At 43.7% G+C, this 17,500-nt stretch overlaps 1 protein-coding gene across 3 annotated transcripts in view; it reads left to right on the plus strand.

Annotated features, from left to right (window-relative positions):
- The window catches only part of GRIA1 (glutamate ionotropic receptor AMPA type subunit 1), a 120,562-nt gene that overhangs the window by 89,177 nt on the left and 13,885 nt on the right, over nt 1-17,500 (plus strand). For all 3 annotated transcript variants that reach the window (XM_008628938.2, XM_008628937.2, XM_017728125.1), the window contains exons 12-13: nt 12,139-12,337; nt 12,831-13,078. In XM_008628938.2, the coding sequence (XP_008627160.1) occupies nt 12,139-12,337; nt 12,831-13,078 (447 nt within the window). The remainder of the gene's footprint in view (nt 1-12,138; nt 12,338-12,830; nt 13,079-17,500) is intronic.

Consider the following 17,500-nt stretch of genomic DNA (forward strand, 5'->3'; position numbering starts at 1 on the left):
TCCTTTGTGCCCTGACAGAGGAAAATTAAAGATCTCCAAAAATTAGCCCAGCTTCCTGGGACCTCTCTTTATCGTTGAAACAAAAAATATACATATTTTGAATTCAAACCAAAATATACTGTGAGTAGAAGGGAAATGCCTACTCATATCCTGACACATTAGGGTATCTTGTCACAATACCTGGACAACACAGCTTGAAATCACTCATAATAATCTGTCTGATTGAGAACAGAGCTGGAGATGTCGTGGTCAGCCTATGCTGGGAGTGAAATGGTGGATGAAGCTTTCATCCCATCTGTGTCTGAGAGAGAGCCAGGCTTGACAGGGGATGCTTTGGGAGCATCAGCAGGGCTGCACGAGCAGGGAGAGACTCTGTGCTCCTCTGTGCAAGGCACCACCAGGGACCACTGCTGGGAAATGGTCGGGTCACACCAGTGTGCCCGAAAGACTGTGGGGTTTAATGTGTGCAAGGAGATGTGGCACAAGGTACAATCCCCCCTCCAGCTGGCTTGGGACAAAGAGTTAACAGGGTCTTCACTTGCCTGCAGAGTCCAGACCCAGAGGCTTTGCAGGGTGCAGTGGATTGTGCCAAGCAGTGACCCCCGGCTGGGAGGGCTGGGTGTGCTGAGCAGGGAGGTTTGCTGGCAGAGATGATGAATGGCTGCACTTCCAGGCAGGAAGGAGAGAGATAGATGCTGGCTGCTCTCCAGTCAATAGATACAATCTATTATTTATAGGCATCTTGTGGACGTTGTTATTTGTTTTTTGTGACATGGAAACAGCGCTCTGGCTGATCTATACAGTGTGCTCATGTTCACTGCGCTCCTCGGGCTCTCTGCCACACTCCATCAGAGTGGTTTGTCTGGGGAAGAGCAAACAAGGTATTTATTATGTACCTGTAATTAATGCTGAGCATTTTCCTCTGCTGTTTTTCCTGTTTATTTACATTTCCCTTTAGCCCAATTGGAAGAAGTCACAGGAGACTTCAGATTTTGAAAGACAGCAGCACTTTTAAATTTTGTCAAGATCTTCCCAGTACTGAAAGGTTTTATCCAGTTTTGAGGCAAAATCTAAATCAGAAATTGATTAGACCAAAAAAAAAAAAAAAATGTTGCAGGGGTTTTTGAGGGGTTTTTTTTGGTGAGAGGTTTGATTTGGACTTTTTCAAGGAAATTATTTCTGTTCCATCCTTTGTAAACTTACATTTGCAGGGTACTTACTTATTTTGCTAAAAATTTAGAATTAGAGAAATTAGAACCAGCTGCATTTAGCAATCAAAAGGAATTTAATTCCTTCCTGAAAAGAAGGCTGAGCAGGGGTATTTATCTGATGACTCTTCTTGATTTCAGTAAGCGTCTTCTCTGACTCTCCAAGCATCTGCCTTCAAAATGGCCTCAAATTGCACCAGGGGAGGTTTAGATTAGAGTTTAGGAAAAATTTCTTCACTGGAATGGTGGTCAGGCATTGGAACAGGCTGCCCAGGGAAGTGGTGGAATTGCCACCCCTGGAAGTGTTCAAAGTGTGTGTGGTTGTGGCACTTGGGGACACGGTTTAATGGTGAACTGTAATGGCAGTGCTGTGGTCATGGCTGGACTCGATGATCTCAGAGGGCTTTTCCAACCTTGATGGTTCTGTGGGGACAAAGCTCAGGTTCATTTATTGGTGGTGGTTTGCTTGAACCAGGGAGCTGACTTTCCTTGAGCATAAAAGTAAGAAAATCAGGACTTCAGCTTCTGGAAAAGTCTCCTTTCCTTATAAAAGTGTATCAAATGATGTTGCAATTATCTCTAGCTGGCAGAGTTAATTATGTCCAGGGAGAGCAAATTCAGGTCACAGGGTAACAGCAGCACTTGCAAATCACCAGGAACTGATGACCACACTTATTTCTAAAATGCACTTAACCAGGGAAAGTGACTCACCAGAGGAACAGCTTGACAAACTGCACAATATCCAACTAAACAGTCCCCTTTGGAGTCTGCGCACTTCCATAGCAACCAGAGTGTGGCAGCCAGGGGAAAATGGAAATTCTTTTAAAATAGTCATCCTTGCTATCCCTTTTTTTTCATTTGGGAAAATACTGAAGGATACAGAGGACTCAGAAGGAGGCAATAACCAGCCAAAAGAGCATTGTTGGAAGACGCAATTTCTTCTGTAAAGCAAAAATTAGTCTCTTGAATTTGCACGTTCCTCCACCTGAAAATGTCTAAATGCTGCAGAGGTAATGAATGCTTCTCCCACTGACCTGTAAGCTACTTCCTCAGGGTGCTTTCCCTGTCAGGCACTGTCACTTTCCCACAGCTCTGACTTTGGGCCTTCAGCACTGAGGTTGCTGGAGTACAGCAAGAAATTTGCTGAAACTCTCCCCATTGAGTGACAGATTCACTAATCGTTCCACCAGCTGTGTTTAAAATAAGTCATCAAACACTTCATCTAAAAGCAGATATATTAGCCTAAAAATACTTCTGCAATTTCTTTCTTCAGGACTAAATAAATGTTTGCCATGTTTCTCGCTGAAAACAAAGTTGAAAATAGCAGGGGGGAAAGTGCATTACCCTTTTTTCTTTTTTTTTTTTTTTTTAATCTTGGGAAGTTTTATTAGGGCATCTGAAAGAGGGTAGATTTGGAATAGATATTAGGAAGAAATTCTTCTCTGTGAGGGTGGTGAGGCCCTGACACAGGTTGCTCGGAGAAGATGTGGCTGCCCCATCCCTGGAAAAGTTCAGTCAGGTTGGACAGGGCTTGGAGCAACCTGTGAGAGGTGTCCCTGCCCATGACACGGGGTTGGAATGAAATGAACTTTAAGATCCCTTTCAACCCACACCATTCTGTGATCCCTGACATGGAACTGGCATGTGCTGCTTGGGTTTCTAATGGTGGACACTGGCTCAGGATTGTGAGGAGCACTAAGATTTACAGGGCTGCCTCCTGACGCTTACAACCTTCTCCCTGAGTGCAGCAGGAGACTCTCTGAGCCTCCAGGGACCCCCTATTATGCTATACTTGGACTTGCTGATTTTCAGTCAGTAAGAGAAGCTGTAAAAGAAGACTTTCTTTCATTTCCTTTCCTCTCGATAACAAGTTATTCCTGAGCAGTCAGCTCAGCTGGGGTCTGCAGTCAGGACTGTGCATGGTTGTGTCTCTCTAATAGTTAGGTCGACTGCCAAGTGTTTTTGTCAAAGAATAAGGGTTGTGAGGAGCTGAACGACCTCCATCTCCCTCAGGTGGTGTCCTCGGCAAGGCTGCCTGTCACACACTGCTTTAATGTTGGCACTCCAAAAAAATACTGTAGCTAAGATGGGAAGCCCTGAGCATGTTTTCACAGGGAAGCCCTGCTTAAATAACTCTTCCATACGATGTACATTACTTTTATCAGCACTGAGATATCATGTGCACACTCACTGGATACACAGTCGAATGAGCTTTGAACTCCTCTGTTGAAATTGCTCTGGCTCACAACACAAAAAGCATCCACAGCTGCTCTTTGCTGATTTTATCCCCACAGCTGGCCTTCCACTGGGAGGCTCAGAGTTCTGCCTTTATTCCAATGGAATTTGGCATTTATTGGACCTATTCTGCTTTTGTCTCAGATTTTATCCGTACTACTTGTCCTTATAACTGCGGAAGCACCTTATTTCTTTTCATTAAAAGTTCAGGAATTCATTCGTACACCGAATGTGTGTGTGCAATGTAATGTGCAATGTACAATGATGTGCACTATAACACCCAAGGTTGTTAGCAGGTGAAAACAGATTTGTTCAAACAAGACAGAGGTACCATGTTATCCATTGTGAAAGGCTTGAGGAAGCCGAGTAAGTGGGAAAAGCAGAATGTGGGTCGTGCTAAGAAATCGGGACAAAATCCTTGTGTGCTTGGGTGGGGTCTGGAGCTGGAGACAGCAGAGCATGGTGTCACCTCTGAAGTCCTCCAGGCTGTCTTGGTCTTCCTTCTGTTTTCACGGGGATCAAAGGAGCAGCTGGAGAGCAGCTGATTCATATGCTCAGATGGCAGAAAAGGGCACACAGCTCGTGCATGCAGCCCTTTCCTTAAACAGCAGCAGCACACTTGATGGAATTCAATCTATTTAATAAAATCACGCAGTAATTCTGATTAGTGCCTACCCAGAAGAGTTGCTGCTTACCCTCAGATCCAAAGGCTAAGCAGCAATAATCCAATCATGGTAATCATAACTTACTACTTTGATCTTCAGATAAAAGAGTCTATAGAAGTGCAAAAGTGTTACATCACCGTTATTTGGACAACTTCAAAGCATGTTATATACACTAATGAATTCTCCCAACACACTCTGATGAGGAGTAATAGAAGGCGAGTGTGTGAACAGAGGAGTAGAAAGGAAGGAGATGAGTCCTCATATGGTGAAAGGGAAAAGCAATAAAATAAGTACTTGTACCCTGTATATAGGTGGGAGACGTGATGAAGAGTCCACAAGGGTCCAGCTGCAGGAGTCAAGTGCAAAGGATGCTCTCCCACAGGAGGAATTTTCTCATCTGTCTCATTTCTTGAAGCTTGCAATAAGAAGCAAAATCTGAGGCTGCAGAGAGGGAAACAGAAGGAGGAGGCAGCTTTTCATCTCAACAGTGCTTCTGAAGCCTTAACAAAAAATTCTAAAAATCACCAAATGGATCTTAGCAGGTGAAATAGGGGCAGCAGAAACACTGAACATGTCTTCCCTTCACAGTTTGGGAGTTTTAATGTTAAAAGATGGGCACACCTGCGCACATAAAGCTCTTCTAAAAACACTGTCTGGGGGGGAGCAGATTCATTCCTCACCACTTCTACAAGAGATATAGTATGTCCCTGTACAAAAAAGAAAGGCTCAAAAGTGAAACTAGAGAAAATCCCACTTGTACACTCTTGGTGAGGAATCACATTTTAAATTAGAAATGAGAGAGAAAATAAAGGGAATATTTGGAAATATTGCTCAGAGATAATATCTTCCAGTACAGAAAATACTCTCCCTTCCAGAGCAAAGCCTTTCTCTCATCGGATTGGGAAATCTGACAAAAGACAGGAAAAAAAAAAATCAAAATGAACCAAGGCAAGACACCCTGGAAGAAGTCTGAAGTAGGTTATTGTAGCATTATTGCCCAGAAGTCTCAGAAACAGAGCTCTCATGTGAGCAAATGTAGATGGCTAAAGAGGATCTTGAAAAAAATGAAGAACTGATGGCATATAATCCAAAACATATTAAATCTTTTGGGGAAAAAAAGCTTTTTCATCAAGTAGACTTTGAAGAAGAGACTGTGGGAGAGCATATGGAACACAGCAACTCAGTAAAGGACACTGGCACAATAAGCTGTTGTTCAAAAAGATGGATGAGTGCTGTTAGATTTGGGGCCACCTGAGGTTGAGGAAGTTCCTGAATAATGAATCTCCTGGGGCTCTCCAGCAACTACTTCTGACAAAATTTTATGCTTGTCACCTTGTGAGTTTTTCTCAGCAAAGTGAACAAATGTCATCAGAGTGAGAAAAATACATGAAGAGCCTTTTTTACAGTGAAATTTTTGCACAAAGGCATGACAAGAGTTGGGGTTTTATTCCTGGTAGCATCAGCTGGCAAAATAGCAGAAGAGGGATGACTTTGCCTTTCTCTGGAGCTGCCAAGCAGCCCAAATTGACCACGTGTTTCTCAGCAAACCACTATCTAAACATTCATCCCTTAAACCACCCTGTCTGCAGTGGGGAGAGGCGCACTGTGCCTGTACTTCAGAGGATGACGGTGCCTGTCTTCAGATCTACCTCTCTGCCTTTCAACTACACTCTTATTTTTTCTTAGTGTTCCACATCATCCCTCTATCCTAGCCCTGCATTTGTACTGTTTTTAGCAGCCCTCTGGAAGAGTTGAGTGTGTTATCCTGCATTTTTAGGATTAAACATCTCATTTCAGCAGCCAGGGATGCTGTGCAGGGATGGCAAGTCCCTCGAGTGAAGGACTTACCTCAGTCCTGCAGTTCTGCCCTGTTGGAGAGTTTTCATGGGACCTGCTGAAGTTGAAGCGGGCTTGCTGCCCATGTCAATCCAGGTTTGCTTGGCATCTAGTGCTTCCAACACCCCACTAGCTGAGCAGGTGAGTTGTGTCTGTTGAGTATCCACAGGCGTTGTTTTGGATCAGTTGAGGACACACAAGGGCACAACCTGCAAAGTACTGTTGAGTGCACACATCACCCCTGCAGGGCTGGGCCCATTCGATGCTGCCTCTGCCTGTTGGGATTGAGTGTCTCAGGAAGGGGAATTGGGCAAAGCAGCAGCTCAGAGGTAAATTCCACCTAGTGGCCAGCGCTTCAGGCCACCCACCTAGGACAGGTTCATAAATGTGATTCATCCTCTTCCACAGCTGGGAACTAAATTAGAGAGATGAAGTAAGCTGTCCAGGATCCCATAAAGTAGCAGGGCTTCACAGGGAACAGAAAAGCCCAGTCCTCTGATTAGGCTTAGGCACCTCTTGCCTGTCAAAATGCTAAGTGAATGTCTTGAAAACAGCACGAAGCTGCTCCATGCAGTCATGCTTATACTTAGCACTGCAGTAATCCAAGGCCCAATGACTGGAGAACCACAAGTGGCATGATGCATTTCTGACTAAGCAGGAGAACTCACTTCAGAATGAGGTTTTGCCCATTAAAGGGAAATTGAAGGGGGAAAAAAGTGCCAACATATTCTGCAAAAGAAGAGATGAAACAGTAGGAGAGGGAGCATACAGTGCTGTCCAAAGCCATTAGTTTAGGCGGAAGGAAACAGTAAATAAACCATGATTTATAATTAACGCCTCACAGATATACATCCCCCTGTTGAATCTGGGAGATTCTGTGTATTTGCAGAGATTACATTCAGTTGATGCAATATTTACACAGTGAGCATCCACAAGGCCCCTTCTTACAGGGACTTCTGCTGGGATTCCATAATCCATACTGCCTCCTTCCAACATGTTGGCTTTGGGGGTCAGATGAACTGGCAGGATTTGCCTAAGATCACAAGAGCAGATCTCCAGCCCATATACAAAAGTTAAGAAGCTCTAATTTATTTGTTTATTTATTTATTTATTTATTTTAAACAATAATTAGAGAAAGAAAAGCAGGACAGGGCCAGCATGGGACTCCCAGTACCTGTGTACCCTCAGCTTCCTTACCCTGTCTCCCTGGTTAATGTTACCCACAGGGAGCCAAAATATGCAGCTCTTAGCACTGTAGAAAAGTTGTGAGAGAGGAAGAAGGAATTTGTACCTCTGGGAGAGGTAAACGAGAATATCAGTGGAAAACATTCTTACTTCTGTATTTGTAAGGGTTTTCCTGACCCTGCATGTTAAAACCCAGCATTGCAGTCATGACTCCAGACTCTTGTACCAGGAGCTGGGATTCAGTAATAAGTAAAAGCAAACTAATATGGCAAGAAAATTAGTAATGCAGCATGTACAGAGAAACTTGCATTATAGTCCCTTGAATTTTGTGGCAAACAGTTGTTAGCTCATTCAAAACTCTCCATGGCACAGCAGAGAGTAAGAGGATAAGAGCTCTGAGGTCTGCACTTGATGGATGCACCCAGAGCTGATCCCAGCTCCACAACCCCACACTGAGTTTCCTCCTTTGCCTTTTGAGAAAATCTGGGGTTTGTGTCAGAGATGGAGGGAAAGTGGTGAGACCAATCACGCCAGATGGTCTGTGACACAGAGGAAAAGCAAAGCTCTTTACATTGACAGAGTTTGATGTTGAAAATTTGCTTAAAATAAGAGCAAAAGTGGTGCAAAATGCATGCAATTAATCCACTCTTGAGTCAGATTTCAGCTAGAACCATGGAATCATCAAGATCAGTACCAAATTCACAGAGTAGTGTTGGAGATCAGAGGCTCTGTGTAGGTAGGAGACCAAAAGTGGGTTTGACCCACAATCAGTAGCACAGGCACAGAAGAGCTTTTCTTTCAACAGTTTTGCATAAATTCATTCAGTGACAAATATGGCAGTTGAGTAAGTGAGCCTTTATTAGACTTGAATTTAACAGCAGATCTGGGAAATCCTCCCAAAGCAACTATGGCTTCAGAATCCCAGATTTGCTCTTCTAATTAAAACACTGTCAGTTTAGGTGTAATTCTCCGTAAGGAATGGATTTGAAGAGGGGGAAGGGAGAAGTGGGAGAGAACTGAGAGGGTGCTTGAACAGTTTTCCAATGAGGTTTACTCTGTATACTTTCTGATGATCTTGTTAATATGGTTTTGCAAAAATGTATTGTTCTTTTCTAATAGATGGCAAAGCAGAGGCAAACTCCTGCCAGCTTTTCCTACCTTCCATGAGGGATAAAATCGAAGGGAAAATTGTTTGATCAAGGATTGCATTTTGTTTTAAGAAATGAGATTATAGCTGCATGATTTTCTATTTCTGTATGAATCCATCAATGCTAAGACTAAAACATTAAAATTAATCTCTTCATGAGAACAAAGGGAACTTACAATTCCCTTCTGTTTTCTGCTAGCAAAATGCAGTTGCTTTTACAAGGAAAGTAAGAAAATAAAGTAAGTAAGAAAAGCAAATGTAAGTAAGAAAATCAAAATTATTACTTTCAGCTTGGTCATCTGCAGTATTTTTATTAGGGCCATTTAAAATAGCACATTTCAGAATTATCTTTTAAATTATGCATGCAGTAGGTAAGAATTTAATGTATTATAAAAGCTGAAAGAAAATTATTTGTAATGAGAAAGCAGAAACAAAATTGTTTACCATGTTAAAAATTATACCATTTAGCCTTTCAGAAATTAAACTATAAGTAATAGCAAAAGGCAAAGCTTGGGTAGACCCAAAACAATCATTTTCAGAGTGCTACTTTTAGAGGACACTTGCAACCGTTATCTTTGCATTCCAAATGAGAATATTAAGGTTTTATTTACAATTTCAGAGTTTTCCACGGTCCTGAAATCTTGGTTCCCAGCCAGCTCTAATTTTAAGTAGATTGTGCACTGTGGGTAATGAGGTTAGAGTATTTACTACTTATTCCTGCAAGGGTAATGATGGAAAGGAGCATCCTGTTCTTGCCAGTTCTGTGAGAGATAGGCAGGATCCCAAGCCAGGGAGAAAAGTGGGGAGATGTGTGATATTTTACACAGCACAGGCAGGGATAGAAGAAGAAACCAAGTTATCTTAATTTAGACTATGTAGGAAAGAAGAGTCTAGGTGCAGAAGAAATAACACAGGTTGAAAAATGTACAGTCTGGTCTATTCAGATATTTTACCCCTTTTTACACCCCAGAATTAGCCATTCATTAAAGCCTCTTATGCTGTTACCCTTGCTTATTTTAGCCCAATTTTTTTAGACCCTGCTATTTGCAAGGATTACTGTAATAATGAACATTAATTAATCCAGAGGTCAAATAGATCCAAATATCTGAACCTTAGCACATCTTTAAAGTCCTAACCAGGGTGCTCCATCTCCCCTTAGCTCTGCAGAGTTACTGACTCATTTCCACTCAGCAGGGAGCTGATTCCTTCATGTTATGCTTGAACAGGTACAGGGACACAACCTCATGCAAGAGGATTTAAACCCCATAGCGCCCATCAGTGAAGAGAAAAGAACCTGAGACAGGGCTCAAGCTGCAGAACATTTCTGTTAGTCAGGTGCAAGGTCATTTTTTGTTACCTAGCTCCAGAGTGAGACTTTCAAAACCTCATAGTGACTTCAAAGCATGAGATATATCTACTCCTCTGTGGCTGTGTTTACTGGAGCATAAACATAATTCTAAGTCTCAGTGGGTTTTGACCAGGCTTTTAGCTCCCTAGTCTTGAAGTCACTTCCAGAAATCAGACATTATCTCCTAAATTACAAAGGCACTTTGCAAATGTGTCCCGTGATGGAGGCACTGTGGTTCTTCTGCTGGGTCTACAGAAGCAGCAGAGCAAGGTGCTGACAGGTATTGCCTTTCCAAGCACTTGCCATGGTCAGCAGTAACAGGCATTGGCTTGGAGTCTAAACAGACAAGAGAAATCCACCTTGTTCTGTTCAGTGTTCACTGCTCCTGAGCCGTGGGGGTGTCACAGGGGATCACATCTGCTTGTGTGATGTTTATCATGACTATCATTACATTCTTTATTGAATTCCTCTGTCCTTCCAGAGCCTCCATCACCGGCCAGCTCTCCCTTGTGCTAAATGTTGCACAGCCATGGAGCAAAAGGGCCGTGTCCTGTAGATCCCATGTGCTGAGTGTTTTCTCTGCTGTGCATTTCAGCAGTTTTGGTTCACAGCTTCCAGCTCCAAGTCAATCCAGCAATGAGGGAAAACATTGCCCACTAGCAGTGTCTGCAACAAAACATCACACACACGAGGCCCCAGCCATGCTGGCAGTCCTAGCAAGCTGCTGACCTCCTCTCCTTTCCTCCACAGTCTGTGAGAGTGAGCACATCCCTCCTTGTGCCATGAGGAGGAATGACCAGCACCAGCAGCAGAGACAGCCCAGATGGGGCTGGTCTATGATGGACACATGAATCCTGTCTGCATCCTTCTATCTCCCAGGGGAAAGAAACAGCCCCTTCTCCCTCTTCCCCCAGCCCTCTCTGTTACCATCCAGGCTCAACACCCCAAAATTACTTTTCCATGCTGTCAGTGCCAGGTGTGAAGCTGGGAAGCATAAGCCATCTGCAGCTGACAGCAGGCAGCCCCCTGGGATTAGCTGGTGGTGAATACCACCAGGATGTCGAGGGTCTGGAGGCAGGAATCCGCCTGACTGTAGCTGAAGCGATTGAAATGAGTCGCAGAAATATCCCAGCTTCATCAGGAAGGAAGGGCTGTATAATTTGCAGCTGGAGATGAATGTGATTATTTGCCATGCAAATGGATTTTGCCAGCTCAAAGTGGCCTTCATCAGCAGAGATTGTTGTATTTGACATTATCTGGTTACTTTTGTTTAATGCCTCTGTGCCTTTTCTGAGCGCTTCCTTCCCTGAGCACACATCATCCAGACTAATTTTCTTCCCCTTCCTCATCAATCTGAAGATGTGTGAGTTGAATCTATAGCTGCCTCCCTCCCCAGTCCCTCTCCAAATATGAAACAAATGGTAAAGCTGTATGTGCTGACAGTCCTGCAGGCTGAGTGTTCTCTGCAGATGGGAAGCAAGATGGTCGCATTTATCTCACCTAACTTTTAGCCCCCAGCTGGACTGGGATGTCTCTGTTACCATCCCATAAACCATATTTCTGCAGAGTGACTCAGATCAGCAGAAAGACAATGTGAAACATGGTCCCCCATGGAGAAATAAATGATGTTTCTCACAGGCGGGTCCCCCTTAGTCAGGCTGTCTGGTTTTATCAAACAGAATTGTGTGTTCCCTTCTGTCTGGGACAGTGCTCTGCATCTAGAGACGGATCATATAAATAATTTAGACAGAATGCCTGAATACTGACATCATTCTAAAATCATCTTCCACTCTTAAAAATTATTTGAAAATATTTTAATATTAATTAATGCCTGCTTGACTTATCTGCCTCTATAGCTATCGAATGGTTACAGTTAATTGGCTATTTGATTGCAGACAGTACAAAACACCTAGATTTTAAAGCATTATTATGAACATCTTGTCTAACCATCTGCTGAATACAAAAGAGAGAATGTCAGTAGGCAAATTATTCATTAAGACCGTAACTCCTCTCTGAGCTTCAATATGTCTTGCAGAAAAACACAGGGGTTGTTTTTTAAACTTCAGATGATTGGTGCAGCTCACCAAAAGATCACAGCTGGGCTGTGTGTCTGGTCTGGTTCCATGCTGGTGTTCCTTCCTGCCAGGGGTACATGGTACAACAGAGACCTTGACAGAGATATTGGTGGTGGGCATTGTCCCCTGCCCAGCTCAACTCTCTCATAACTATCTCCATGTCTTATTATTAATATTGTGCTCTGAAAGAAGTTGAAAATCAAAGAAAATTCTCTCTGTTTATTGCTAATATTTTTTCACTGTGAATTTTTTATTTCCACTCTAATTACATCAACACCTTTAAAAGTAAATTAAGAACTGAGACAGACTTCTGGCTTCCTTGGAAGTGGCTGGAGAGTGACTTTGGGTAAATGGTCACATAAATGATGGGCCTGAAAGAGCAAGCTGCACCTTTTAGACCTTCACCCTCCTCCTGTCTGACTCTCCTCTCTGTGCCCAGGTCTCTCTCTGGCCGCATAGTCGGTGGCGTCTGGTGGTTCTTCACCTTGATCATCATATCCTCCTACACAGCTAACCTGGCTGCCTTCCTCACCGTGGAGAGGATGGTGTCTCCCATCGAGAGCGCAGAGGACTTGGCCAAGCAGACTGAAATCGCTTATGGGACCCTGGAAGCTGGCTCCACTAAAGAATTTTTTAGGGTAAAAAGGAAACTTTAATGCAAACATTTTTCTTAGCTTCTTGTTTGACCCATCCTCCAGGTCTGTCCTCTCCCGTTCTCAGCTCAGGTCTGGTTTTTTTCACTTGCTTCCCCTCACCATGTTACGGCCTGCCAGAAGATTGGCAGTGACTCCAGTGCAGGTGATATTCTGTAGTTGTGAACACAAATATGGAATATCCATGTGCTTCCCCACATTACTGAGGAGCTTCTCTGAGCAACTCCAAATGAAACCGTCTCCAGATTTCCAGCTTGGTTTGCCCTTGGTTTGATCTGCAAAATCACTCCGTACATAAATATGGGCCAGAAAATGAGGGATTGGTCTGGGCCCTGGTGCAGAAGTGGTAATCCTGTTACCCCTTTTGGCTTCCTTGGCCCGTTTGATGTGTGGGTGTGTGTTCAGTCCAAGCTGGAAATCCCAGGGGACGCCCAAACCTCTGTTAACGCTTCTGTTGGGTTTCTGCTGTCCTACGCAGCGATCCAAAATAGCAGTGTTTGAGAAGATGTGGACATACATGAAGTCAGCCGAGCCCTCCGTTTTTGTGAGGACAACGGAAGAGGGGATGATCCGGGTGAGGAAGTCAAAAGGGAAGTATGCATACCTCTTGGAGTCCACAATGAACGAGTACATCGAGCAGCGCAAGCCCTGCGACACCATGAAGGTGGGAGGTAACTTGGACTCCAAAGGCTATGGTATTGCAACGCCAAAGGGGTCTGCGCTGAGGTAAGTAGCTTGGATTTGCTTCCTTTTGCCAAACCACCCAGCAAATCAATGTATGCACACAGTTCAATCTCCATTGCCATGTTAATCATGAAAGCTTGGGGCGAGGAGGTGGGGGAGGTGGAGGAAAAGGGGTGTGACCACTCAGTGTGATGTGCAGGGAAGTAAAATGCCCGGCTCCCACTGAGCAGCAATGGGAGTGACTAATTCTTCAAGCCCTGCATTTGGAAACTGGATCCTGGCTGATCCATTTGCTATGAATGTGTCTGCTGTATGAGGTGATGGCAGGGGGCTGCTGTGGTGTAACCATTGGTTTCACAGAGCTTTATTCCGGAAGGGACGCTCATCCTGTGCCATGTGAACTGCACAGCTTTGCAAGAGTATGGGATTACCCTGGCTTGGATCCATGCTTGCAGAGGGAGTTCTCATGGGGAAAGCATTTTGGTGTTTCCTAAAATGAAATGCTGGTTGGAAGAGGTGGGAAGCCCATTTTGAAAAGCCCTGCAAAGGGTGGGCATTTTCATTGCCTGAGTCAATTCAGATCCCAGCAAGCACCAAATTTATAGAAAGTCCAAAGGGGTGCAAACTCTGCATTTCTGAGTCCAGACCTGCAGCTGCCACATGTCTTTGCCTAGTGGCCTGTGAAATATCTTCAGAGACCTTCTTTTAAAAAGAAGAACTCTTTAAGAGCGCAAACCCAGGCCTGAGTTTGTAGCAGAGTTTGGGCACTGCATACAGCCACACTCTCGGACATGAGCATCCATCATGAAAACTGACCTGCTCAGAACAGCATTACCACCATGCACAGACTGGTATTGTGATCTTGGACACATCAGAAGTGTGGTTCCTTTTGGCAGCAGTCATGCCAGTTCCTCACATTACAATCATGAGGAACATGAGTTGCAATGGTTTAGTAAATTCTCGGGAGCTGTAGCTTTGAGTAATCAGCATGATGCTCCAATGTATTTAATTAATTCCTGAGTTTTTTATTCATGAAAACATGTTGACCAGAAGTGTATGTGTGGCCTTACATTTGTTTGCTAACATAACCCCATGCAGAGACATTTAATCCATGATCTCTGGATTTCTGGAAACCAGAAAATTACTAGATGACCATTTGCAGAAGGATCTGTCTGGTCACACAGTGTCCAAGCCAAAGCCAGCCCAAAGAATCAAAGGTGTATCAGCTGGTAGTGGGTGAGACCCAAGGATTTTGATTACTACAGTTCTTAGGTCAGCTCACATTCGATTCAGCACTTCCCATATCACCATTATCTTTAGAGAAACGAATGTGACCTGCTGCAGGTGACAACCTGAAGCACCAGAGCACATGGTCCAGAAGGTAATTCTTGCATCCAGTGCAGTTCGGACTCTGAAATGACTCAGGCTCCTCCAGCTGAAGGTGGACATATTCTCACAGCTTTGAGATGCTTTCTGTTGCACACTTTCCAGTGTTTGTTTTTACTCTTGCAAATATGGAAATTAGGATACAGGGCTGATTCTATTTAATTAATAATTTATTTAACATCAATCTTGAATCCTAATTTCAATATTATAAAAATGAACAAACAACGACATCCTACCTGTCTTGTAATTTTTGGCATGTGAAGGAGCCATTTTTCATACTTCTAAGAAAAATAAACCACAAGAAAGAAAATCGCATCAATCATTTTACCTTTGCAACTCCAAACATCCCTCTGCTAGGCATGACTCCAAAAATTCCTAACATTTCTTTCTGTTTCCTCTTTCTCATCCTGGCTGCATGTAGAACAAATTTCTTATGGGCCTAATGGCAAAGGAGGAATGCTTGATTTTCCATCCGATGGTGTTTCTTTGGAACAGTTCCTGTCTGGTTTTTGTCCCATTGTGTCCATTTTGTTCCTGTTGTTTTAATTGTTTTAATCTCAGTAGTTCCCTACAGTCCTCATGTAGTGTCTGTTTTCCCCCTGGGGTCCTGCACGTGAGAGGTTGCCCTGAGCAAGGTGACAATCATGAGGCGTCTGTCCAGCACGGTCAGCCTGTCTCTCTCTCAGTCTCCATCTTCACTCACTTCCATCCACAGAGTAAAAGCTCTGAGCCAGGATTGCAGGAGGTTTGTGACCCAGGCCTATCTTCTATCAGGTGTGTTTTAGAAGCTGGGCATTGTAGCTAAACTAGTTTTCCTGCATTTAGGATGGCTAGTTAGGAAAGAATCCTAGAGAGATACTATGTGAGCGTTCACCATGTATTTTTCTTGCTTCTACATGGGCAAACAATGCCAAGATGTTGCCACAGATGAATGAAAACAAGGTTGAAAATCCAGAAATAATTCCACATATGGCAATAGGTGCAAAGAGCCCTTTCAGAACATCCTTTTGGTCTCTTGGACTGCTAAAACAAGTTACTTCTTCCTACTAGGTGAATCTGGCTTTGAAATTCTTTTGGCCTCCAGATGTTAAAATTTAGTTGCATTTAGGCAGTGAGAAGGGCAGTGATGAGAGGGCAGAAATTTCACCTTTCAACACCAGCTACTTCAAGCTGGGATCCTGCCTGATGTGAGATAGTCACCCTGCTACAAAACACACCCACTTACCCAGCAGGAGATCTTCTCCACTGTTGGACAAGTGATCATAAAGAGGCAAAAACCCAAATTACCCAAAACAGGGGAAAGAAAACCCAAGAAATTCACTGTAAGTCTGAACTCAGGGAATAGAAAAGTTTTTGAGATGACAATCTGTGAGAGCAAGTTTTTCAGAGCAGCCATATTGACATTAAAGTTCCATAAAACAGAAGTCAGCTTTCCTAGGGTCTGTGAGTAAACACTCCCCGTTAAAAACCCACCTTCATTCAGGACCCCAGAATTCTCAGTCTTTCATCAAAACACAGTCAAGATGTAGTCCAGCCTATTCTGTGTACTCCCCAGGAGCTGGAGAGACAATTAACTGAAATGAAGCTTCCTAGGAAAGAAGACGCATAATGTTCAGCACATGGCCCCAGAAATCATATTGCAGATAATGTGCTCGGGGAAACAGCAATACATTTACTTTGTTAACACCTTGTACCCACATAGAAGCTGTGATGTATTTTGGCTCATTAGTTAACTAATTTTTCACAGATGGTTCAGGCATCAGAGTGCTAAGTAACCTGTATTCTGCTTTAGAAGAGAGAATAATTATGATTTACTTAGTGTCAGATTCTTCCTGGATCTACACTCACACATTCCCATTTGCTTTAAATGCAACCAAAGTCAGGCTCAGACCACAATACCGTTAGAGTTGAAAAGGGAAAATATTCAGCCACCTTCAAATCTGCACCTTCGCCTTCTCTTGGACTGGTAGCAAGCTTGACTGCATCTGGATTTTGCTTTTTGAAGGCTGAATTCTGCCTGAAGGAGGCTCCCAGTCCTTGTGAAAGCTTCAGTGCTCGGATGGAATCCCAACAGGCAGAGCCATGGTGGGCTCGTGCAGGTCAGCACATTCCTCTTCCTCACAGTCAGGTTCATCTTGGAATTGCGATACAGGAAAACAGGCCCCATGACAAAGGTTTCTTGGTGTGGCACAGAGCACAAATTCTGAGATGGGAGCTGCAAGGTCCTCGGCCTTCTTAAAGACCTGGTTTTTTGACATTCAAGGTGTGTTGATGTATGGTTCATCGCTCCACCTCTTCTGTAATTTTTAAAGCCCTCTCATGTTTGTGCCTCACTGTGCTTAGCTTTGTACTTCTGTTTCATGCAATGTCAACCCCAGCATTGCACCTGATACCCAGCATCCAGCAAAGAACTGTGCCCATGTGCAGAGCCTGTAAAACTCACCACTGCACATCCTGAGTCAAGGTGCTCCCTCAGACGTTCCTCACTGGAACAGTGAGATGTGAACTGGTCTGAAGGCAGACTGCAGCACAGCTTGGCTTTGTAGGCTGTCCTAAATCCAGATCAATGGTCTTCCTTCTGAATGGTAGAGTCTGCCCAGCATAAGACTCATGCAATGTTTTCCATGACTGGGGAGATGCATCTATGAAACATTGCAGCCATCCAAAAGTCCCAGGAGTTCTTGGGTTTGTACATTTTAATGGTGCTGAAACCATCCTGTGACCTGTTGGTAACATGACAATGATATCACATGGCATATGGGGCCTTTCATAGCTGACCGCGACTGTCCACAGTAAAGGAATTCCCTTCCCAAAACATGAAAGGTTCTTAAGTCCCTGAGACATCGGGAGCTCTGGAAAATGTTTGAGGGAGGGAGTGCAGACCTCAGCATCAGATTAAATAAGACCAGGTTCACTGTTATAGTAGCATAGCCTTTCCACAGGGCTTCAGGAAAAGCAGTTTTTACTACCACTATTTGGGGATCTGCCCCTATGTTTCATACATCCAAAAATGTCTGCAGTGTATCCCAACCATATGTTAATTTGAACATGTTAAAGTTCTTGAATTGATTAAATGTT

The sequence above is a fragment of the Corvus brachyrhynchos genome, unplaced genomic scaffold, assembly GCF_000691975.1.
Source record: "Corvus brachyrhynchos isolate BGI_N302 unplaced genomic scaffold, ASM69197v1 scaffold21, whole genome shotgun sequence".
Classification (NCBI taxonomy): Eukaryota; Metazoa; Chordata; class Aves; order Passeriformes; family Corvidae; genus Corvus; species Corvus brachyrhynchos.